The 24,864-nt window shown below is 35.5% G+C and overlaps 1 protein-coding gene across 8 annotated transcripts; it reads left to right on the top strand.

Moving 5' to 3' along the window:
• Positions 1-205: 205 nt before the first annotated feature.
• Positions 206-24,051, top strand: LOC112017089 (protein SENSITIVE TO UV 2). 8 transcript variants are annotated; one of them, XM_065770233.1, is made up of 13 exons: positions 206-534; positions 647-685; positions 1,673-1,788; positions 4,553-4,659; positions 4,753-5,105; positions 6,022-6,090; positions 7,425-7,507; positions 19,295-19,627; positions 19,711-19,817; positions 20,326-20,498; positions 22,417-22,616; positions 22,723-22,774; positions 23,411-23,524. In XM_065770233.1, the coding sequence occupies exons 1-12, from the start codon at positions 277-279 to the stop codon at positions 22,766-22,768; spliced, it is 1,884 nt and encodes a 627-aa protein (XP_065626305.1). In that variant the 5' UTR covers positions 206-276; the 3' UTR covers positions 22,769-22,774; positions 23,411-23,524. The 8 variants fall into 8 exon arrangements, with proteins under 8 accessions (XP_065626305.1, XP_065626303.1, XP_065626302.1 ...); XM_065770231.1 differs by having other exon boundaries at positions 208-534; positions 4,568-4,659; positions 22,723-22,764; positions 23,411-24,051; XM_065770230.1 differs by having other exon boundaries at positions 208-534; positions 22,723-22,764; positions 23,411-24,051.
• Positions 24,052-24,864: the final 813 nt, after the last annotated feature.

Below are 24,864 nucleotides of genomic sequence, written 5' to 3'. Positions count from 1 at the left end.
TGAAAATACATGTAATATTATTTAAATTTTTTTTGATATTAATATTATTTAAAAACTGAAAATATATTTTTAAAATGATGTATTAAACTCTAAACATGCCCTTAAAATTAAAAAAAAAATGTAAAAACGAAAAATACGTTTTAAAATTTAGGGAAGGAAAACAAATTTCATGTTAAAGGAAAAAAAAAAAAAAAAAACTTACTAAAAGACACTTTTTTTATAGACACTTTTGAAATTCAAAACACAAATTTCTGCGAGATAGAGAGAGAGAGTTGGATGGAGACGATGAGTGAAGAGGGGTTCGAAGAATGGGACGCAGATTTCTTGGATCAACTCATACACGTAGAGGAACTCGCACTAACCTCTACAAAACAACAACAACCGCTGCGTACAACAACTTCTTATTCTTCTTCTTCTCAAACTCACCATAACATTAACAACCCTACAAATACAATGATGAGTTACTCTCCTCCGCGACAGCTCTCTCAAAGGGTCTCTTTCGACGATAAACAACTCGAAATCGATATGTTAAAGGTTTGCAATTCTTCTTATTTTTATAATTTGATCCATACATTGTTGTTTACTTTACTATGATTTATCTAAATCTAAATCTAAATCTAAATTTGTGATTGAAATGAAATTACAGAGGGAGCTCGGACATGTGTCGAAGCAACTCACGGACCTGGTACTGTTTGCAATTTTTCCTCTTTTTTTTTTTTTTTACTATCACTGTCTCTGTCTCTACTAGGTTAATTGTGTTTTTCCTCTTGTTGTATGTTGCAAATTAAGAACTAGGCCTTTTTTTTTTTTTTGGGTTTTGAAAATAATATTATTATATTATTAATTATTAAAAATCACTCTGTGGTTAAATTATTTAGGTTTTAAGAGAATAGTCTGTCTTTGAAAATTGTGTTTTGAAAACACGATTTTAGGGATTGAAATTTCAAATTTCAATGCTTAAAATCGTGTTTGCAAAACAAAATTTTCAAAGAGAAGCTATTTTCCAAAATCATTTCCCTACTGCACTATTTTTAATAATTATAAATTAATATTATTTTTCTACAAAAGCAAAACCCCTAAGAAGCATGGACTTGGACATTTTCACGTGAATTGGTAATTTTTGAAAAATTAGGACATGACAAAGTGGGGATACAAAAATTCATTAATTGAATTAATATAGTTTTTGGGATATATATTTTTAATTTATTTTTGTAGGCATATTTTATATTTTTTTCTCTCTCAACACACTGAGGATGCGCAGATAGGAGTGCAGCACCCAGCCCTTGCCTATAGTATTTTATTTATTTATCTAGAAATTTTGGCACTTGCAGAAATGTAAATTTTATGATTCTTTTGAAATGTTATTATTATATTACAATATGAAGTGATTTACTTACGGCTGTGGATAGGATATTATATTTTTATGCTTTTGTTTGCGCGATGTTCCTATGTTAGTTTCTAATAGACCCACATTATTGCATGTAGTCTAACATCTGTTTAGTATTCTAGTCTTCACAATTTCTGAGTGTGCATGCGCAAAAGGTTTTTTTTTTTTTAATGTTTATTTTTGGAACCATTTGTATACTTGCCATTCTCTTTGGCTGTTCCTCTTTCTTCTTTTTTATTATTAATAATTTTCACTTTCTAAAAGAAAATTATTATTTTCATTCAGGAACAAGAGTGCCTTGAACTAAGGAAGGAAAGGGGCAAGAAAGAGGAGCAGCTTCAAATATTTTCCAAGAATGAAGTAAAAGATGTAGATGCTCGCTCTACAAAGAGTACTACCTTGTGAGTAAGAATTCTGATTTTGTCATGTGGTATATTGTCTTTATATGGTAGGCTTGGGTATAGCATTCAGTTCATATGTACCAAATCTAACATGAAGAGACCATCATCCAAGCAGTGCCACCCCTTGCTTTACATCCTATCTACTTATTTGATAGTTATAGTAATGGGGGAAGGGGGATTTGAACCCTATTTCTCTTAGTAAAGGAGAGTAGATTATGCCATTGAGCTACAAGGCTCTTGGCAAATCCTATCTACATATTAAAACAAGAAAAATCTTTGATCTCATCTCTGTCCATCTACACAATAGAGTAGCCATTCGTATATATAACATTCTTACTTATCAAAAAAAAAAAAAAAACAATATCTCACCCACTTCCATTTTTTTGGCATTATTAAACAAAGACATGCCCTACCAAGGAAAATCCATATTGAGCAGCTCCAAATTGGAGAAGAAAATGATCCACTGTTTCACACTTTGATAATGCCCCCCATGTTTAGATAAGCATTGCCTCTTTCGTAGGGCAAGCATGTTTTCCCATCTTTGCACTATAACAATTCAAAAAGTTGTTGCCTTGCATGAAGGGTTGACAAAATAGGTCATAGGAAGAATGCAAAAACAACCCAAAGAATTAGCCAATATTTCAACATTGCACACATGCACACCCTTAGTGGGTATTGAACCCATAATCTCACCCGTCGCTCTATTTTTTTTTTTTTTTGATAAGTAGAACTTGAGTCTAGCGCCTTAGACCCTTCACTTTGCTCTTATAGGATGCAGAGGTGCTATTTGAGCTATAGCTTCAAAAATTTTATTTTCGTGGGATCTTTTGTATTTGGTTGAGTCATCATTTTCCTCTTTCTCCTAACTTGACTCTTAGAGAGTCGTAAGGGAGCCACAACACCTTTACCTTTTATTGTGTTTTTTCTTTGATAAGTAACAAAAATTATATTAGAAAAAAGCAAACCTAGTACACCAGCGGTGTTCTAAAAGAGAAGTACAATCAATTCAAAAACAATGATCAAACAAGTGCAAGAGAGAGAGAGAGAGAGAGAGAGAGAGAGAGAGAGAGAGAGAGAGAGAGAGAGAGAAGTAGCACTCCAACCCAACAAAGTATAGAAGACTTTAGAGCTAGAAATTATCCCGTAACCTGCTCCTCACGACCATCCAAAGAAGTGCCCACTGATTTCTTAAAAGCTTTGATTTTTCTTGTGACCCAAAGCGACAATTGAGTACTGTCTTATTTTTTACTCATCCTCAACATTCTGCACCGTGCACATTAATTCTGCTGTTGGGCTTGCTATTATTTTTTTTATTTTTTATTTTTTTTTTATGATAAGTAAGAATGATATATATATATATATATATATATATATATTTTGAGAAGTAAGAATGATATGAATACAAAAGGCTGTTCCATGTAATAAAAGCACAGAGCAAACCAACAATTACAAGAAAAGGAAAAAAGAGAAAAGAAACAGAAGAAAACCTAGCAACTGACTAAGTACAAAAGAGCAAAGAACTAATAAAAGAAGGGAGAGAATCACTAGTCATAAGTCCCCAAGCCCGAGACCAGTTGAGTAGAGTTCTACTAAAAGAAGCAAGCATCTGATCTTCGGAACTATCCAAGTCCTCAAAAGTTTGCTGATTTTGCTCCTTCCAAAGACACCATAGTAAGCACAATGAAAGTAGATTCCAGATGTTAGACGAGTGCTTTCCCAACTGATTCCTCTAGCCAAAAAGTAGATCTGGAATCGTTCTAGGTATGACACACGAAATCCCAAGGGATGTAAAAACAAAACTTCACAACCGATGAGCCTTCTCACAATGAAATAGTAAGTGATCCATTGTCTCCCCACAATGATGACACATAATGCACCAGTCCACAAAATCAAAGCCCCTAAGTCTTAGGTTATCACCCGGAAGGATTCTATTCCAAGCAACAAACCAAATGAAAAAGGAAACATGCCAAGTAGCCTTAACTCTCCAAATACCTTTTCAAGGAAAGACAATAGAGGGAGAACCTTGCAACTTGTTATAAAACAACTGGATGTCAAGATCCCCATTAGGCTTCAACTTCCAAGGGCTCCTCATCCCTTTGCCTTTTATTGTTTAGTGTCTAAAGTTTACTATTGTCAAGAGATTATAGCATTTTGGTGTTGTCTATAAGGGGTAATCGATTGTGAGTATACGGAATGGGGAATCACAGTCGATTATGAGTAAATGCAATGGGGAATCAGTTAATCACCACTTATTGCATGGTCCTTTTGCCACTGATTTATGGTCTATGGTCTTGGAATTATTTGGAGTTTGTTGGGTGATGCCAAAGACAGTTGTGGAGCTATTAAGTTGTTGGTCAGGTCACTTTCACCATCATTGGAACGGACATTTATGGATGGCTGCCCTGCATTGCCTGATGTGGGGTATTTGGAGGAGAGAAACAATAGGAATTTGGAGAACATAAAGGGGACTATGCTTGACCTTAAATTATTTTTCATATAACTTTTTTGGACTGGATGTCACTCATCCTAGTCATTCTTTATGTTTTGTTCTTGACTTATTAGATGCATGTTATTTGAGTGAATGATTGTATAGTCCCCTGTTGTATATTTCCTGTGTATGGGGCAACTCTGTTTTTGATATCAATAAAGATTGCATCACTTATAATTTATATATATATATATATTGAAGATTGTGAAATATTTTGTATTATCTATAGTTCATGTGTATAAGCCAGAATAAAAAGTTGTGAATAATTGTTGCCAGTTGCCACAATGGCAGGGAATATGGAGCTCTAAATCATCATAGGGTTCGTCGAAAATTTCAAAATGCAATATCTTTGAATAATCAGGCTGGCTCTCAGATTGATAGAGGTGAGTAATAGCCGGTCATCATTGTCTTTTCACCTAATATGCTCTTTGATAATTCTTTTGACATCCTGTAATTTGTCTTTTGTTGTATGCTAGCTATGCCAGCCTATAAGGCCATTGGAATTCAAACTGAGAAGGCTGGTGATCCTGGCCAAGTAACCATGGATGTTGATCCAGCTGCTTGTCAAGCTCTCACCGAGAAGTTGCTAGCCATCTGGGGCTCTCCAAGAGACCAAAAGCTAGGAAGAAATCTGATTAATAAGTTGCTTGTGACTTGTCAGACAGATTTCCATGTCCTTTTTGCGTGGATGAGCGTTAGTGTTCCAAAAAGGACAATGGACTCTCTCAAAGACGGAAGTTTGTCTGACGTAGCTTTAACATCGCACCTGCACTCTTTTCATACTCCAGAAGCTGCAAAAGTGTCTCATCTCTACTCTGTATTGACAAAGGTACTTTCAATTTATGATTGCATTTGCCAGTAATAAACAGGAGATAGCTGTGGGCTATAAATGTATTGCCTTTTGCTCACAAAGGTAGTGCCAATATCAACAATTTATAAACTTTGCTAAATAATGGTAGTAATTTAACTTTTGTGCCGTCCCCCCCACCCCCACCTTCCCCCCCCCCCCCCCAAAAAAAAAAAAAAAGGGAGATAAATACTTAGGTTCGTGACATGGGGTTAAGACATTTTGCTTTATTTGCATTTTCAGTATAGGCGTTTAGAAGTTAGGTTATGGGGACATCCAGACATGTCAACTTATTGGCTTATTAATTCAAAAAGTTAAACAGAGAGTATAAATGGTAAAAGAGAGTCACAAATAAATATACAAATGTAAGCCACTTAGTATTTATTCCCAGTATCATGCCACATTGTGTTGGGGACTTGGGGCTGATGATTCTTCGACCAAACTGTCAAGTTGTGGTCATTGGTTTTTAGAGGTTTAGGACCTTAGATTTGCATTTTTGTTTTTCATCCTTGTTACAAATCAGGTTTTGTGGGTTGCTTCCAATAGCTGGGGTCATTTTATTGTGTGTATCCTTGTAATTATTTTTTATTAAAACCGACTTTTATAGTGAAGATTTCTTTCAAATATCTTTCTTTTCCATTGTGAAATTACATTTTATACTATCATTGAAACTATTCATGGGCCTTATGGTAATTGAGTTTATTTCTTACCTTTGACTTTAGTTCAAGATCAGCTTTCTCTTATTTTCTTTATTACATGCATACTTATTTAAATAGTACCATTGACATGTTTTACTTCTTTTGAAACTGACTTGCATTAGAAGTATTTGATTTGGTTCATATTTCTTACATTGAAAAAAAAACTTGCTTTATTCTCTCATGACTGATTCTTATTTCAGATAAGTATCGGGATGGTACAGTTGGAGGCTTTGTTTGAGCCATTGCTTGACCTCTGTATTCTCAAAAATGTGAGTTGGTGAACAAATTCCTTTTTTCTTTTCTTTTGGGGCTTTGTACAACAAAGGGAGTCTCATAGAAGTTGTTTTTCTAATATAAATTTCAAAATTTTAATGAACAATTCAGTGCTTTTATATGGGATTGAATATGTGGAATCATAACTTTTAACCCTAGATGAAGTATCCTTCATCTTTACTTTATAAAAGGAGCTGGATAAACTCTTTAGAGTGGGCTAAAAAGCAGCAGCAGCCTTGACTGTCAGCTCACAGGATGGAAACCTTCTCAATATTGATGGGTGCCAACTGCCAATAAAATTTTTGGTTTTGATTGATAATATTTTCTTGATGTAGTTTATGTTGTGAATGTGGTTTGTTGACATTGTCATTCAGTTATTTGAAGATTCTTATGGGCTCTCGGAGGACTTGGTTTGATGAAATTGGAATTTCAAAACATGTTGGGGTGTGCTTACTAGACGGGCGAAGTTTTTCTTTCTTTTTGGGGGGGGGGGGGGGGAGATGTTGGGGGAGGGGTGAGGAATTATTTTATTCTTTTGCAAAAAAAAAAAAAAAAAAAGGAAAGAAAATAGAGCAAGATCTTCTTCTATCGTTCAGTTTTTTTTTTCTCTTAGTTTAGTCTCTTGATTGTTTTTCTGTGGTGTTCTGTTTTGTGCTTTTCTGTGTTCATTCTCATGAACACATTGTATGTTTCTTTTTCCATTTTCATCAATAATAATTCTTATATTACCTATCAAAAAAAAGAAAAAGAAAAAGAAAATAGAGCAAGATCACATTGTACGGATGAAACTTTTGTTATGTAGTATGGGCAGAGGATTGCAATAGACAGTTAGACATGCCTTCAGAATTTGAAAATAAATTGTTTTATTAACCTAAAATTATTATTATTGACATTTTCATTTTGTGGTGACAATCAATATCATACTTAGAACTCCTCGTGTATCATTTTTTCATACCCTTCATTTCATCTACAATACATTGGCAACCCCCGTCCTCAGTTTCTCCCCAAAAGAAAAAAAGAAAACATGTATGTGATTCTTAAAAAAATTGCTGGCATTCTTTTAGTAGACATCATTTGCTACTTGGTTTAAGTTCATTCAACTGCCTCTTTTACCGGCTATAAGATACTTTTGTTGGATTCAGTGGTTTTGGTTGAGAACTACTGAATTGTGCATATTATTGTATACTTAGCATTATAAGATTTATTTCCTTATGTCTGATTATTCTACTTGGTTGCTTTTCTTGGCTTCACTTTACCATTGGTGGATTTTTCATTCTCTTTTATTTTTCTGTCATGTCTCTTAATCATGAATTTGCCCTTTTTGTTTCAGGTTGTCATTGTTCATAGATCTCTATGTATACTGCGTGTTTTTTTGACGGACCTCTTGAGTTTGGAAAGGAAATCTGAAAGAAGGTATGTTTTAGGCTAGCACCTCTGGCTTACTTGTTATTGTTTTAATTTCAGTTTGGTTCTACAAAAAATGGATAACATATAAATATGTATGCTGGATGGTCCATGTCTTGGCTTGATCTGCACACCTTCTGTTGTCCCATGGAGAGAGTTTTTGTTCTTTTACTCTTTTTTTTTTTTTTTTTTTNGAAGAAGAAGGCTTTAATTTCTAGGATATTCTGTTCATATCCCTCAAAACTCCTGAAATTTCGTTCTTGCCAAAGATACCACATAATGCAATTTGGCACAACCTTCCAATAAACAATGTTTCTATGCTATCTGAAAGACCCCTACCAAGTTGCAAACATATCGACGACTGTCATTGGCATAACCCAACGGAGGCCGAATAAACAGTTTACTATAGACCAAAGCTCCAAAGTTATAGGACAATGAAGGAGCAGGTGATCCACAATCTCCCCACTTTTTTGCACATGCAGCACCGATCCAAGATCAACATACATTTCTTCCAAAGATTATATATACTTAAGATCTTCCCTAGAGGAGCGGTCCAAGAGAAGAAAGCTACCCTAGATGGGACCTTCGAGCACCACACCATCTTCACAGGAACGGCATGCCATCAATTGAGGATGGTGAATAGTAGTAACCACGCACCTCAAATGCCCAACTCTTGACAGGTTTCCAGCAAAGTCTATCCATTCCCTCACCCTTAACAAACTTGGAATAGATAAGATCCATAAAAGATACTAGACTCCAACTCCCAATCTTGGACTGGTCTAGAAAAGTGAACATCCCAATGGGGCACCCCATTAGAAAGGTGTAAAACATCAGCAATTGAGGAGTCTTTGACACTACTGAAGCTAAATAACTTCGAAAAAGTCACCTTGAGAGGATAATCGCCGCACCAAATGTCATGCCAGAACTTCACTCTAGTGCCATTACCCACCTTAAATTGAAGGTTTTGGAAAAGGTCTCCCATTTTTGTCTTATTGATCTCCAAAGACTCGCACCATATGGACTTGAAATAGCCTTGGTGCATTGTTCTCCCCATTCATTCCCATATTCATCTCTATAACCCTTTTCATAAAGACTCCCTCTTCGTCCCGTATTTCCAAAGCCATTTTCCTAACAAAGCTTGATTAAATCTTCTCAGGTTCCTTATACCTAACCCTCCATTACAAATTGGATTACAAATAGTAGCCCATTTAGCTAAATGAGATTTTCGTCCCTCACCAATCCCTCTCCATAAAAAATCTCTGTATTTTCAATGTGATTGGCCACCTTTGCCTAGGGAAAAGAGAGAGGAAATAAGTCGGCAAACTTAAGAGTGTGCTTTTAGTTAGAGTGAGCTTCTCCCCTTAGATAAATAAAGGCTCTTCCAACCCGCTAATCTTCTTTCTAACTTCTCAAGAATAAGGTTCCAGATTGTCCTCTCCTTCCCAAGTGTTTTAGTGGAAGCGTAGACTGTTTACATCCCAACACAGCCACTAAATCCCTCATGTTGCTCACTTCCCCAACAGGTACCAACTCAGATTTCTCTAAATTAATCTTCAACCCTGAAACAGACTCAAATTGCAAGAGAATATCCCACAATTTTCTATTTGACACAAATCAGCATCACAAAAAATTAAGGTATCATCCACAAAAAAAAGATGAGACACCATCGAAGGCATAGTTGTGGTACTTACTGAGAAGCTTGATAGAAGCCCTTCGTTTACTGTTATAACCAACAAACGACTCAAAGCCTCCCTCACCAAATAACATCGGAGAAAGAGGGTCACTTTGACAAAGACCCCTAGAACTCCCCAAAAAAATTAGTGGGGCTATCATTTATTAGAATGGAAAAACGTACCGTAGAAATACAAAACAAAATCCACTTCTTCCATCTTTTAGAAAACACACACCTTTGAAGCATATACATAAGAAAGTCCCATGATATGTGATCAAAAGCTTTTTCCACATCCAACTTACGCAAAACTCTTGGAATCCCTGCCTTTAATCGACTATCTAGACATTCATTTGCAATTAAAACCGAATCCAAAATCTGCCTATCAAGTACAAAAGCATTCTAGAACTTCGAAATAATACCATGCATCACTTTTCTAAGCCTTTTAGCCAAAACCTTAGAAAGAATTTTATAAACTCCACCTACCAGACAAATAGGGCGAAACTACCTTACCTCCATAGCATGCACTTTTTTTGGAATGAGAGCGAGGAAAGAAACATTAAGACTCTTCTCGAAAATTGCTTGGTCATGGAAGTTTTGAAACAACTCCATAATTTTTGGTTTTAAAATATGCCAGCAAGACTGAAAGAAGGCCATAGAGAAACCATCCGGACCTGGAGCCTTATCACCTTTAAATTCTTGAATCACTCCACTTTATCCTCACTAAATGGCCTATCCAACCGGGCTGCTTCCTCCTCTAACATCCTAGAGAATTCCAAGTCATTCAACACTGGTCTTAGTCCCCTGGTCTCTGAATATTACTGCTTATAAAAGTGGGAAATACATTCTGAAATGGAACTAGGACCAGAAGTCAGTTCTCCATTCACCATTAAAGAATATATGGTGTTGAACCTTCTGTGCAAATTGGCAATTCGATGGAAGAATCTTGTATTTCTATCACCCTCTTTAAGACAGAATTTGAGATTTTTGCCTCAAACAAATTTCCTCCAAAAGATTTGTCTTTTCCAACTCGCTTGTGAGGTGTTCCTTTCCAATTTCTCAACATTAGACAGGGGATGAGATTCCTCCAAAGAGTCCAAATCATTAAGACTCATCCATAACCTGTTATTTTTCTCCTCCACATGACCAAAATCTTCCTCATTCCATTTTTTCAAATCAACCTTCAAAGCTCTCAGTTTTTTAGCAATTCTGTAGTACCGGGAGATCCCTGAAAATTATAGGAGTCCTACCAAGCATGCACTTTCTCAACAAACCTTCTACCTTCAACCATATATTCTCAAATCTTAACGGCTTTTTTCCCTTCTGAAAATTTCCCCTTCCAACAGAATTGGAAAATGATTCTAGACCAGTCTAGCCATTCTACGCTGAACAGAGGGGAACTTATCCTCCTAATCAGGCAACAAAAGGAACCTATCAATCCTAGATCTCGATGCCACAACACAAGGCACTCTGACGGGAACCTCATCAGATTAAAATCACCTCACACACACCAAGGCACATTCCACCAAATTCTAATCCCAACCAACTCATCCCGTATACTATGGGTGTGTTTGGATATCGATTATTTTTCTGAAATTGAAAAATTATTGTTGAAAGTATTGTAGATAAAGGTAAAAGTTAGTTGAAATAGTATAGTGGAGTCCATGAATAGTGCCAAAAAGTGCAGTGAGGCCATGAATAATAGCAAAATAAGCTGAATAGTGAAATAATTTTAATTTTTAATCCTAACCCAAACGCACATTATGTATCACCCTTCTTGTGATTAATTACAATTTTGTTTCCTGCAAGCAAACAATATCTGCATTCCATGTCTTAATGATATTTCTGACCTAAAGCCGCTACTCATTATCATTCAGTCCCCTCACATTCCATGAAATAATTCTAAGATTCATTGATGCGCCACAAGGTCCCTGTCCTTACTAACACTCCTTGTCTTGGTTGATCCATCCATATGATTCGAGAATTCAATAAATTCTTCAACTCCTGCTTCCCTTTCATACCCACCTTTGACAATTTCTTCTGAGCACTCTCTTTAACCAGTTGCTATTTTTTCCTAGCCTTTAGAGCTAGAAATTATCCCGTAACCTGCTCCTCACGACCATCCAAAGAAGTGCCCACTGATTTCTTAAAAGCTTTGATTTTTCTTGTGACCCAAAGCGACAATTGAGTACTGTCTTATTTTTTACTCATCCTCAACATTCTGCACCGTGCACATTAATTCTGCTGTTGGGCTTGCTATATTTTTTTATTTTTTATTTTTTTTTTTATGATAAGTAAGAATGATATATATATATATATATATATATATATTTTGAGAAGTAAGAATGATATGAATACAAAAGGCTGTTCCATGTAATAAAAGCACAGAGCAAACCAACAATTACAAGAAAAGGAAAAAAGAGAAAAGAAACAGAAGAAAACCTAGCAACTGACTAAGTACAAAAGAGCAAAGAACTAATAAAAGAAGGGAGAGAATCACTAGTCATAAGTCCCCAAGCCCGAGACCAGTTGAGTAGAGTTCTACTAAAAGAAGCAAGCATCTGATCTTCGGAACTATCCAAGTCCTCAAAAGTTTGCTGATTTTGCTCCTTCCAAAGACACCATAGTAAGCACAATGAAAGTAGATTCCAGATGTTAGACGAGTGCTTTCCCAACTGATTCCTCTAGCCAAAAAGTAGATCTGGAATCGTTCTAGGTATGACACACGAAATCCCAAGGGATGTAAAAACAAAACTTCACAACCGATGAGCCTTCTCACAATGAAATAGTAAGTGATCCATTGTCTCCCCACAATGATGACACATAATGCACCAGTCCACAAAATCAAAGCCCCTAAGTCTTAGGTTATCACCCGGAAGGATTCTATTCCAAGCAACAAACCAAATGAAAAAGGAAACATGCCAAGTAGCCTTAACTCTCCAAATACCTTTTCAAGGAAAGACAATAGAGGGAGAACCTTGCAACTTGTTATAAAACAACTGGATGTCAAGATCCCCATTAGGCTTCAACTTCCAAGGGCTCCTCATCCCTTTGCCTTTTATTGTTTAGTGTCTAAAGTTTACTATTGTCAAGAGATTATAGCATTTTGGTGTTGTCTATAAGGGGTAATCGATTGTGAGTATACGGAATGGGGAATCACAGTCGATTATGAGTAAATGCAATGGGGAATCAGTTAATCACCACTTATTGCATGGTCCTTTTGCCACTGATTTATGGTCTATGGTCTTGGAATTATTTGGAGTTTGTTGGGTGATGCCAAAGACAGTTGTGGAGCTATTAAGTTGTTGGTCAGGTCACTTTCACCATCATTGGAACGGACATTTATGGATGGCTGCCCTGCATTGCCTGATGTGGGGTATTTGGAGGGAGAGAAACAATAGGAATTTGGAGAACATAAAGGGGACTATGCTTGACCTTAAATTATTTTTCATATAACTTTTTTGGACTGGATGTCACTCATCCTAGTCATTCTTTATGTTTTGTTCTTGACTTATTAGATGCATGTTATTTGAGTGAATGATTGTATAGTCCCCTGTTGTATATTTCCTGTGTATGGGGCAACTCTGTTTTTGATATCAATAAAGATTGCATCACTTATAATTTATATATATATATATATTGAAGATTGTGAAATATTTTGTATTATCTATAGTTCATGTGTATAAGCCAGAATAAAAAGTTGTGAATAATTGTTGCCAGTTGCCACAATGGCAGGGAATATGGAGCTCTAAATCATCATAGGGTTCGTCGAAAATTTCAAAATGCAATATCTTTGAATAATCAGGCTGGCTCTCAGATTGATAGAGGTGAGTAATAGCCGGTCATCATTGTCTTTTCACCTAATATGCTCTTTGATAATTCTTTTGACATCCTGTAATTTGTCTTTTGTTGTATGCTAGCTATGCCAGCCTATAAGGCCATTGGAATTCAAACTGAGAAGGCTGGTGATCCTGGCCAAGTAACCATGGATGTTGATCCAGCTGCTTGTCAAGCTCTCACCGAGAAGTTGCTAGCCATCTGGGGCTCTCCAAGAGACCAAAAGCTAGGAAGAAATCTGATTAATAAGTTGCTTGTGACTTGTCAGACAGATTTCATGTCCTTTTTGCGTGGATGAGCGTTAGTGTTCCAAAAAGGACAATGGACTCTCTCAAAGACGGAAGTTTGTCTGACGTAGCTTTAACATCGCACCTGCACTCTTTTCATACTCCAGAAGCTGCAAAAGTGTCTCATCTCTCTCTTTTTTTTTTTTTTTTTTTTTTTGTTTTATAATTAATTTATTTTATAAACACTAAAACAAGATCTAGTGGTGTTGTTATTGGTTTGAGAGGGTTTGAATGCTCATGCTGGTTAAGTATCCTGTTAGTTCCATGAGAAATATAGATATGACACAATATTCTTCAATTCTCGTATCTGCCAATTGCCATACTCTTTTTGTTTACATTTTATGTTGAAATGGTTCCTAAGAAACTCTAGTTAACAATTATCAAATGGACAAGAGAAAATATTTCTAAATAGCCTATATATACTGATATAATTAGGAGGACCTGATATTTGCTTACTGTTTTGGAGAAAACATAAGTATCGGGTTATTAAAATTAATCCTAACACAACATATTATTGATATATATAGGTATACATTGAGTTTACTCTTTTGCCCCTAGCTTTATACTCACAACACTCCCCCTCAAGCTGGAGAGTATATATCATACAATCCTAGCTTGTTACATAATAAACCCAAAGGAGTCTTACATAAAGCTTTGGTAAACATATTAGCAATTTGGACTCTTGTAGAAACATATGGAGTAGCAATTATACTATCTTCTACTTTCTCCTGAGTAATGTGACAATCAACTTCTATATGCTTGGTTTACTCATGGAACACAAGATTGGAGGCAATGTGAATTGCTACTTGATTATCACAATGCATAGTCATAGGAAACTTCATAACAAATTTTAATTCCTCAAGTAAATGCTTAATCCACATAAGGTCACATGATGTGTGTGCCATGGCTCTATACTTGGCCTCTACACTAGATCTAGCAACAACGGTTTGTTTCTTACTTTTTCAAGTAATCAAGTTTCCTCCTGAAAAAGTGCAATGCTCAGTTGTGGATTTTCTATCTGACGGTGATCCTGCCCAATCAGCATCAGAAAGGCTTTTACCCGTAGGTGACCATTAGCTTTATACAAAAGATCACGGTTTGGATGTGCTTTTAGATACCTCATAATCTGAATAACTGCCTCCCAATGTGGAAGGTGAGGATCTTTCATATACTGGCTCAAAACATTGACTGCAAATGATATATTTGGGGGAGTAATGGTGAGATAGTTTAGTTTACCTACAAGACGATGATATCTCTCAAGATTAGGTAACTACTCCCCTTGATCTTCATAGAATTTGTCATTAGGATCCATAGGAAGTGAGCTACATTCATAGAATCTCATTGTTTCTTCATTGTTTAAACATCAGAGGAGATGGGCTGATAAATATTGAGTTCTTCACATATACCCTTAAACTTGTTAAAGTAGTTTTCCAATGACAAATCACCGAGACGTAAGGTGAAATTTTTTTGATGAAGATTATAAATTCGCTTCAAATTTTTAACACCAGAGTAAAGCTCCTTGGCTTGTTCCCAAACAAGTTTAATAGTTGGTATGAAAGCCAAACTACAACTCATCTTAGACTTCATGCTATTCCACAGGCAACTCCTAATTTGTGCATCTTCAGCTCTCCAATCAGCATATTTAGAATCTGTAGATACAGGGGAGTCACTAATCACATAATCAAACTTATTTCTACCAAGAAGAAACACTTAACTGCCTAAGCCCATTGAGCATAATTACTTCCATTAAGACAAATGGAAGTAATTGATGACATATTAGGAGACAATAAATAATTAGTGGGCTGACCTTTGGTTTCCATAGCAGCCATCTGATCAACAAACTTAAAATAAATAAGAAACTAGTGGACCCAAAGACATCTAACTACAACTAAACAAATAGCAAATTCAACACCGAAAAATTCCAATAATCAGCAAGTCCAAAGGCCATTCACCACAGGCACTCCAACAAATCCAACAAATATCTCCTTGGAAACACAAACAACATCAAACCAACACTGGGAGTGGATCAAACCACAAATAAAGTGCCAGCAAAGATTACCCAAATAGAAGATCAAAACATATAAGCCCGAAACAAAAGTTGAATCAACATTCCTCTGGTCACCACAGCCACACAAACAATTCCATAGCAATATGAAATATTTAAACTCAGCACTGCAAACCAACCCAAGGCTACCCAACAAAGAACATAGAGAGGCCAGCGAGTAGAAAATATGACAGGTACCCAAGGCTGGAATTCCGGTGGCGGCGCAAAGTTGGAGCTACGGCTGGTGGCGAAAAATTGTGCAAGTGGGTCACTGGAGGAAGAAGACTAGAACTGGTTGGTGGTTGTTGGCAGCGGAAAGTGGGTGGGTGGGGGGTGGTTTTGTGGTTAACGGTAGAGAGTGGCTAACCTTGCTCTGATACCATTTTTTGGAGAAAACATTATTGGGTTATTAAAATTAACCCTAACACAACGTATTATTGATATATATATATATATAGGTATACATTGAGTTTACTCTTCTGCCCCTAGCTTTATACTCCTAACACTTACCAAAGGGAAAAAAAAAGCAGAACCAAATTCTGGTCAATTTACTGTATTAAACAAATGATAGGGCGTATGTTTGTATAGTAAATAAAGATTCAGCTTTGATTTATTTTGAGCAAAGATACTTTTTAGATAGTTCTACTATAGAACATTGTAGTGCAACTTGGATTTGTGCGGCTATTTTAAGTTTATTTTCTGAATATTCTCACACCATTTATCAAGTCAGTAGTTAAAGTATTATTATTTATAAGATATTTGTAACGTTATTGTGAATAGAACCAAATACTTATGCAAAATATGCTGTGTAAGTTTTGACCTTACAAACAAATATGGACATGAAATTGTGCCTACTAATGGTGTGCTTGGGGATGGGAATTCTTTGCATGATGCTTGCTGTGTCTTTTGTTAAGGGCTATGTCATCCCCTTTAGCAGTACCATTGACAGATACCATAGTGGTGCTGTTTATGCTATTATCATGGCCTAGCTTATGTTAGGTAATTTGAGGGTATTTGAGTGATTTAAAGAAGAAAAAAATAAAAATAAAATAAAGACATTTAAAAAAAAAAAAAAATTATATGCGGCTAGGATTATTTTCTAATTAAGGGTTATGATTTAGTGTTACTAGGGTTTTAGGGTTCAATCCTCTTGTAAGTAGAGGTTATGACAACTTTGGTAGACAGTTTGAATTTTTTGGTAGGTTATGCAACTTGACTTTTAATTATCAACAATATTGCCTTTGGATTTTCTAGGTCCTTCAGAGTCTGTTTGGTTTGGTGCTAACTCAATTTTCATATCTCAACACTCAAATCTCATTTCTCAAACTCATTACCCAATTCTCATTTCTCTAACTCAAAATTTCTCATAACTCTACTCATTTTGTGTTTGGCTGGAATTTCTCAGTGAGTATTTATATTCAATAAGTCAACTTTATGTGAAGCTGTGGGACCTACGAAAATTAATACTCAGCAAATTTGCACAGAATGGCAACTGTATGTACCTGCGTAGGACACTTTCTCCACTTCAATGTTCTTTCTCAGCTCCAAACTGCCACTATCGACATCCTCTATATTATTCCAACTGATTAACCCAAAGTAAAAATTATTCCGACTGATGCTAAAGAAAATAAAGACACAACAAAATGAGAAAGCTTGGATGATGTTTCCAATTATAGAGACAGCCTTATATAGAGGTCTGTACACAACAAATTATATACAAATCAGATAGAAATTAAAATCTATCAAATTTATAAGATTCTGACATATCATTTTGTTGTCTTTATTTACAAATCAAATATATAAGATATGTGCAAATCAAATAGCTATCAAACGATAAGATATATACAAATACAAACTACTGTTACAAAGGGATAAGCCCAGCTTTGTTACGTGCTCTATTAGATGCACCAACAATGTTCTCCAACAATAGAAATTAAAAATTATAACCAAGACGTGATACTGAGAGTTTGAGGACGACCATGGCTTGAGAGTAGCTTGCAGTGGAGAGACCCACGGCTTCACAAGAGAAACGGATACCCAAGAGCTTTCACCAAAGAAAGTGGGTAGCAAGGCCAAGATCTGTAGAAGAAGAAGAGGGAGATCAGTTTTCACTACACAGGATCTTGGAGATTTCAGAGCATCAGCTCACCTTTTTGGAAACAGAGAACAATGGAAGCTGAAAAAATAGATAAGGGAAAGTGAAAGTTTGAGAGAAATGAGGGAAAAAAAAGCTGGTAAGTGAACAGTATTGTAGTCATCGGTGAGCTGCCATTGATGGTGACTTTACATGTGGGTGGGACCCAATAGTTGAGCAGAATTACTACATTGCCATTGTATCTTTATTCCCATAATCCGGAAACAACAAAAATGTGTTTCCGGTTTTCATCACTCAAACTCAATTTTTTGAGTTTTGAGTGATGAGAACAAGACTAAAAAATTGAGCCAAACAACATTTCCTTCGTGGGTCCCACTTGTTTTGGTTATGGGTGATGAAAGCTGACTTATATAACTCAGTTTTCACCCGATTTAAACACCCTCTCAAGAACTATATGATTTCGCTTATTTTAGCTTTCTAGAAGAGGGTTTCCTTTGTTTACCCTTAATAGCCAATGAGCTCAAGTTTAAATGTAGTTCAAATCACACCTCCTAGCAAGGTGGAGGGTTAGGTCGCAGGTTCAAGATCCAATGTGTGTAATCACTAATAAAAAAACAAAGAAACTTAGGATTCAATGGACATTTGAAGTAAAATCTTTTCTTATAGCATGAGCTTTGTTCATGAGGTCTTGCTTGGGTTGGAGAACTGAAAGTATTAGGTTTGAGTTGGGTTAAGGTATAGCAATTTACTGGTCTTGTGTATGTATCAACACACTAAATAAATTAAGCATCTTGATAACCTCTTCTAATTGCCATTTAATAGAATTTAATTTTTTTTTTTTAAATGATTTTACATGTTGTTTTTTGTTATTGTCTTTGTTTTGGATTGATGCAAAAGGTAACTTGTGATATTAACACGGAAAAGCTTGACATCCAACATTTTCATGTGTGCACATTTTCTCACAATTTTTATGGCTCTTTATTGGAACCTATGTCACTTAATTATTAACCAAAATATCGTAAACTTTTTGGTCAGAAAAAATGTAATATCTTGTTATGTGAGTGTCCAGTGGACAAAAGTTCCTTATAATTGCTTGGTCGACTGTGCAGAGTGCCCTTAAAGGTCAAATTGAAAGTCTATAGAGTACTTTTGGAAAATACCATGCTTAAACGAAACCATGAATGGAAAAGTTTAATACATTAGGGTTCCTCTGAAAAATGGTGTTTTTGGACAAAAATGCTTCATTATGTATGTCAGATATACCTTATTGCTCTTAGTTACCAACACCCCCCCCTAAAATTTGTCTGAGAGTAGCTGTGAAAGAATAGAGGGAATGTAACAGTGAAATGGGGATATGTTGTAGTTGGGTGATAATGGAGACTGGTGGAACAGTGGCCATGAAGAAGGCATGTTTTGGCTGTTGGGTGATTGCAGTGGTTGATGGAAATTCAGTGGTATCTGTGATAGATTTCTTTTTGCCAGTACTAGAGATAAGGTTCTTGGTGACCCATGACTGGCATTGTAATACTCAATGGTGGCAGCAATGATGATGGCAGAGTTGTGGTTGGTGGTGCTTATGATGTCAGTAGCTTCTGGCTACGATGATGAACCTGTTTGCTGTTTCTATTTTCAGTCCTTTTTATTTTATTAAATTCTTTGTATTATTCTTTGGCAGGAGAACCTTTGGTTGAGTTCTTTTATTCTTTCCTCATTGGGTTGGAGGGAAATTGAAAAAAAGGAGGTTTTTTTTTTTTTTGGGGGGGGGGGGGGTTGTTTGCTTTGTAATGAAGTCTTTTTTTCTTCTTTTGGGTTATGTTTGTGTGCTTATGAACTTTGATTTGATCTTTCCAGTGAATCTACTCAGGGACAATGTCACAGTTGGAGGACTTCTCTGTGGGAGCTACATTGTGGATTTTAATGGACTTGATAGAGTCCTTTCCTGTGCGAGCAGAAATGAAAAAAATTATGCAGGCTATACACCACTTGGGATTAGATTACCTAATGCAGAAATTCCATGCATGGAGGGACCCTGCAATCGTGATATTGCTATTTCAGTTTCTTGTGTGGACTGGGTTTCTCTATTTGAAGCGATGCATCAAATTATAGTGAGGAACACTGAAGAATGTGTGAGATTAGAGGCAGTCTCAGTTATGATTGTGATTCTAATGAGAAGTAATGCTTATATGGAGAGGGAAAAGTATGTTTTGAGCATTCTGTTGACTCTTCTACCATTATACGTGACTTTCTTTCATCTCCTGACTAAAATTTTTCTTGAGACAGGTTTGGCAAGGCAACTGTGTTTGAAAGTCTTTCACAATTGCTTAGAAAGGAAGCTGGCTTGCGGGTGCAAAGGCATGCCGTGCATCTTCTATACCTATTGCTAAACTGTAAGTTCACATGTTTTGCCTTTTCCATTTCCTTCTTTTTTTTTTTTTTTTTTTTTTTTGATACAGAAAAAGAAGGGGATCATATGAACTTGCAGTTTCTGCTTATTTTTATTAATATATCCTGAATTTATTAGAAAAACCTGCTCTTCTTTGTCTATTTCCTACTCATGAGTATGAAATTCTCATTGAAGCTTCAAGACTTTGCAAACTAGATTGACTTTAGTTTAGCATAGGCATGTTGTAATATATTTTACAATGTTCTTTCTTCACTTCTATGATACTCTATTTAATCTTATACTTGGAATTAACGATGTGGTTGAGTGGTTCCCTTTATTGCTGAGATAGAACTAGAGAGACCTGGCTTGATTGTAGTTTGACAAGACTGGACATAGTATCTCATCAGAATTGAACTTAATAGCTACTACTTGTCTCATCTCAGCTTCTTTGCACCCCTAGTTCTATAGTTTGATATTCTGTGTACTTGAACCTATTTTACCTTACCTTACAGCTTTGGTTCTTTGTTCAAATAAAGGTCCAAAACTATTGGTGATGTTCTGCTCTGGTAGTAATGAGGGAGTGACTGCTGCTGTTCCTGTTGATGATGATGCCAGACCTCAGAAATTCATTAAGGTTCTTCAAGGCTTGGCAGATTGTGTAGCTTGCTCTGGAAATGGTATACAGGTAAGCATGATATATATCCTCTGCTTGTGGATATTTGATATTGTTCCTGGAGGGAACTTCTATAAGACTCACCATATCATTGTGTAGTAAAAGTAATTGCATTGACAAGGTACTTTCACTTTTGAGAGGAGTAGGTGACAAGAAGTGGGACAGTATTTATTTGATTTGTTATGTAGGTGAAAAGTAAGAGGGGTAGAGGAGGGCACTGTGGAATGGAGGTAACCTATATGGAAAAATTGAGGTATACTTGTAACAAGATGCTCAAAGTGAAGTGTATAGGGAGTAAACAGGGAATTAAGAATTTCCCTTAGGAGAGTTAATATCTACATGTACCACGTAAGGTTTTTTCTTGTTGACTGTGCATCAAAACATTACAATTGATAACTTCACCAAGAGGAATACTATCACTGCACAACAAGACAAAGGGCCAATGAAGATTTTAGTGTGAGTGGTGGTAAATGTGCAAAACATTTGAAAAATCATTGTATCACGTTACTTCACTGTTTTCTTGAAAGAGAGTGTGTTAGGGGACTCTGTTTACCTCTTTGTAGTGATGGTGCTTCTAAAATATTTTCCAAAAATTCTCTCTCTCTCTCTCTCTCACTCCTTTTCTTAATTTATTATTATTATTATTAAATTGGTACAGGAGTAACAAACAAAAGAGGGATGGGCTACTCTGCTTTAATTAATGACTTCCTTTCCTTTTTGGGATGTTCTAGAACGAGTGTTCACTTTTAAAATGTCAAAACATGAAATCTTTATCTTCCCATATTACTGTCACTTATTTAAAAACCAATCAAGACACTCATTAAACGATTTGCCATCTTTGGTAGTTAACAATTTTTTCTTCCATTAAACATCATTCCATTTCAAACCTACAAACTTAAATTAAGATGGAGAGAGTGATTAGTTTTTTGTGATTTCTTTTAGAATTAATGTTTTTGAAAGCACGCATAAAGCTAAAGGTCTAAGCATTTTTCTTGGCTAAAGTGAAGCTTGTTAAATGAAGTGCGCCTTGGGTGTGCTTATTTATTTATTTATTTTTATGCTTTTTGAAGAAGTACAAAACGCACCTGGGCATGTTTTTTTATTCTTTGCCAACAAATTATACGAATTGTTACAATTAATCAAGATCTTGAAGGAAATGACATGGGCCATTGATTTATTATATGAACATTATTCTTAAGGTGTTTATATCACACAAACAATTTTTGTTACATATCAAAGGAAATGAAAAAGGATAATTTACTATTCTTGTGCCTTTTGGTTGTTGCTTTGGATACGTTTTGATTGAACCCTATACTTCATTTCGATCATGGTTATTGCATTTATATATTTTTTTATGAAGCAGAAGAGAATTATATAAGATGGTATGTGTAATCTCTTCTTAATCCAATGCATTTTTCCTTTTCCTTTTCTTTTTTGGGTGTTCCTTTGTATACTCCTTGTCTATTAAGGATAGGTAGCAACACTTTTTAATCAAGCTATACCTATATCAAAAGGTTATATTTAAACTTTAGATTACTAGATTATCATCATTGATAATCATTTTCAAATTTACTATGTTTTTTGAACTTGAAATAACTTAATGTAAAATTTGAGCTTACAAGCTTTGTGCAATTGGACTATCCATTTGATCTAATAGTTAAATTATATCACTATTATGAGTTTATTAACCTTTTTTTAAATTATGAATCTCTTTATTAGAGGTGTGTATACACTATATTTGAAAAATAAGAGTTTTATTTCAATCAGGCGTATGCTGGTTCTTTATGCCTAGGCTCAAGGGCCTGCACTTAAGTGTAGACTTTAGAATGCTTACTTATGGATTCAATTTAAAATAAATACTGAAATGATATTATTGTACAATTGAGTCACCTGAACTGATAATCTTCGATTTTAAACAATTGTACATCAGGAGTTGACACTTCGTAGAAATGCCATTACCGTGCTAGCTTTCTTAGCCTCATCTGGAAAACCTGGCTTTGAAATTTTTGTTCGTTCCAAGCTTTACAGAGAGGCAAACTTTCTTATGTTGATTTTGCAAGTACTTGTGTCAGAGATTGACATAGAAGAAACAGCAGTTTGTGTTGAGTCCCCAGAGATTTTCAAAGAGAGGTAAGTTTTCCCTTGTCAATGGCGATTTCCAAACATGTGTTGAGTCACATGTTGCTTCTAAGATGTAGATTTTGCTTTACTTATTTATGCTTTTGTTGCATACAAGGTGTGTCAATGTGAATCTTATGGAACATTTTTTGAAGATAAGGTGAATGCAGGTTTGTGGGGATATGACTTTCTAAGGCCCCCTCTCCCCTTTATCTTTCTTTTTTGGGTAATTACACGCACACCTAGTGGGTTCAAGACCTTATACTCCCTTGTTCTTATGAGGGGAGGAGATGTCTTTTGAGCTAAAGTTCATTGGCTTAAGTTTTATATTTTAACATTGAAATGCAATTTTGTATTTACAAAATAATATTGGTTATTATGGGTATGACTGTACATGTCAATTAGTTTATTTTGAATTGAAAAACTTTAACTTGACTTGGTCCATGGCTGGTCAACTTACATTGTTAAAAACTTCTACATTTTTACAATACAACATTTACATTACCAAGTGACACCATCTTATTCACTATAATATGGGAGTTTTTCTGGACTTCAGATATTGTCAAGCACTGCTGAATAATAATAATAATAATAATTTTGCGCTACCCATCAACCTACTTTATCTACTTTATCTCTCCTTTTTGCTACCCATCAACCTACTTTATCTACTTTAGCTCTCCTTTTTGCTGTGAACATAATGACACTAAGCACAGACACAGATGGAGTTGCATTGTTAATATTTGCCTTTCTTCTTTTTCCTGTGTTTAATTTATTTGTTGATCTTACCTTGAGGTTCTTTTATGTAGGACATTGCTCATACGAGAGGCGCTTATATTACTTAACAGACTTGTGTCCAACCCTGCATATTCTGTTACTGTCTTGTGGGTGTTGACAAATAGCAGAGATATGGCGAGCCTGACCATTGACATTGCTACTAGGTTGTCTTGGGAATATCAAAAACATGGGCATTCTGACTGCATAACTAGGCTGATGAGGGAATCTGAAATTGTGAACTTAGCTAGAGTATTCAGGAAAAGGGTGTTCACATACTTAGGACATAACATATCCTAAAAGATTTCAAAAGCTTATTTAGATTGTCCATATCAGCGGTAGTGATGTAAGAATAGCCGCCAGAAGTCTCCAAAGATGAAGGTAGCCATAAACTCATTTTACCCATATTTTCTTTTATCTTGAAAGTTTTGAGTAGCCCCCTTAGCTTACCTAAAGGCTTAAGCCAGAAAATTTTGGATGCCCTTGACAGTCTATCATGAAGATGATGTGATATACAGGTCCCAAGTTTTGACAATGCAAAGAAGTTTTCCTCTGCCTTAGCTTTTAATGGTCGTCTGTACCTATTATTCTCCCTCGTGTAGCAAATCTACTGTACAACTTTGACATATAAAGTATTACAATGCCAGAAGTTTGGTTGAGTTGATTGGCTTTGGAAGTGTGGGTGTTTTGCAAAATTTATTTATTTATTTATTTTTATACATCTGTTTGGTATGAAGTACTTTCTTAAAGAAATTAGCTAGTTAACCTCTACCTGCATTCAAGCAATGAAGAATGTCTTGCACTCTCTTTGGAATAAGAATAATGTCTATGGAGAGAATATAAACAAGCTAGTAATAATAGAAGAAAATGTAGTCTAGTGGATAAAATTGTAACGAAGAAACCCGCATACAGAATGCAGAAAGAATATTTGGGATGAGATTGTGAACTGTGAAGTAGATCTACTGGGGTTTGGGATGAGATGGGAGCAAATGATACAGTGTGTCATAACTTCTGCAAATTTCACCATTCCACAGTGAGAACGATGATGTAAAGTTGGGAAATGACATCTAGGTTGATCCACTCGTGAAGAATTTGTGTTTTAGGGATGACAATCATCTTTTTCTTTTGGCACTCGTTTCTTGTTCACCTACAAAATTTTTTCTGTTGCTGTCCTCTTTCTTTTCATGTCCTGGACTGGCTTTGAGTTTCTAATGAAATTCCTATTCTCATATAGAAGTGGCATCTTATGTAGCATTAGGGGTTGTAAAATCTCCCAAATTGCTAGTTTATAGCATCAAACGATAAAAAGTGGGCATTATCTAGGATGGTAGTTCTAAAAATTTTTACAATCAAGTTACAGTAAGAGCATTAGCATCTAGGATTGCAAAAAAAAAAAAAAAAAAATTTATTTTATCATCTAAAAAGTTATTTATCTAAAAATTTTTACAATCAAGTTACAGTAAGAGCATTAGCATCTAGGATTGCAAAA

This window comes from Quercus suber, unplaced genomic scaffold (assembly GCF_002906115.3).
Source record: "Quercus suber isolate HL8 unplaced genomic scaffold, Cork oak 2.0 scaffold_3A:, whole genome shotgun sequence".
Taxonomy (NCBI): Eukaryota; Viridiplantae; Streptophyta; class Magnoliopsida; order Fagales; family Fagaceae; genus Quercus; species Quercus suber.
This window is presented reverse-complemented; position numbering and strand designations above follow the sequence as displayed.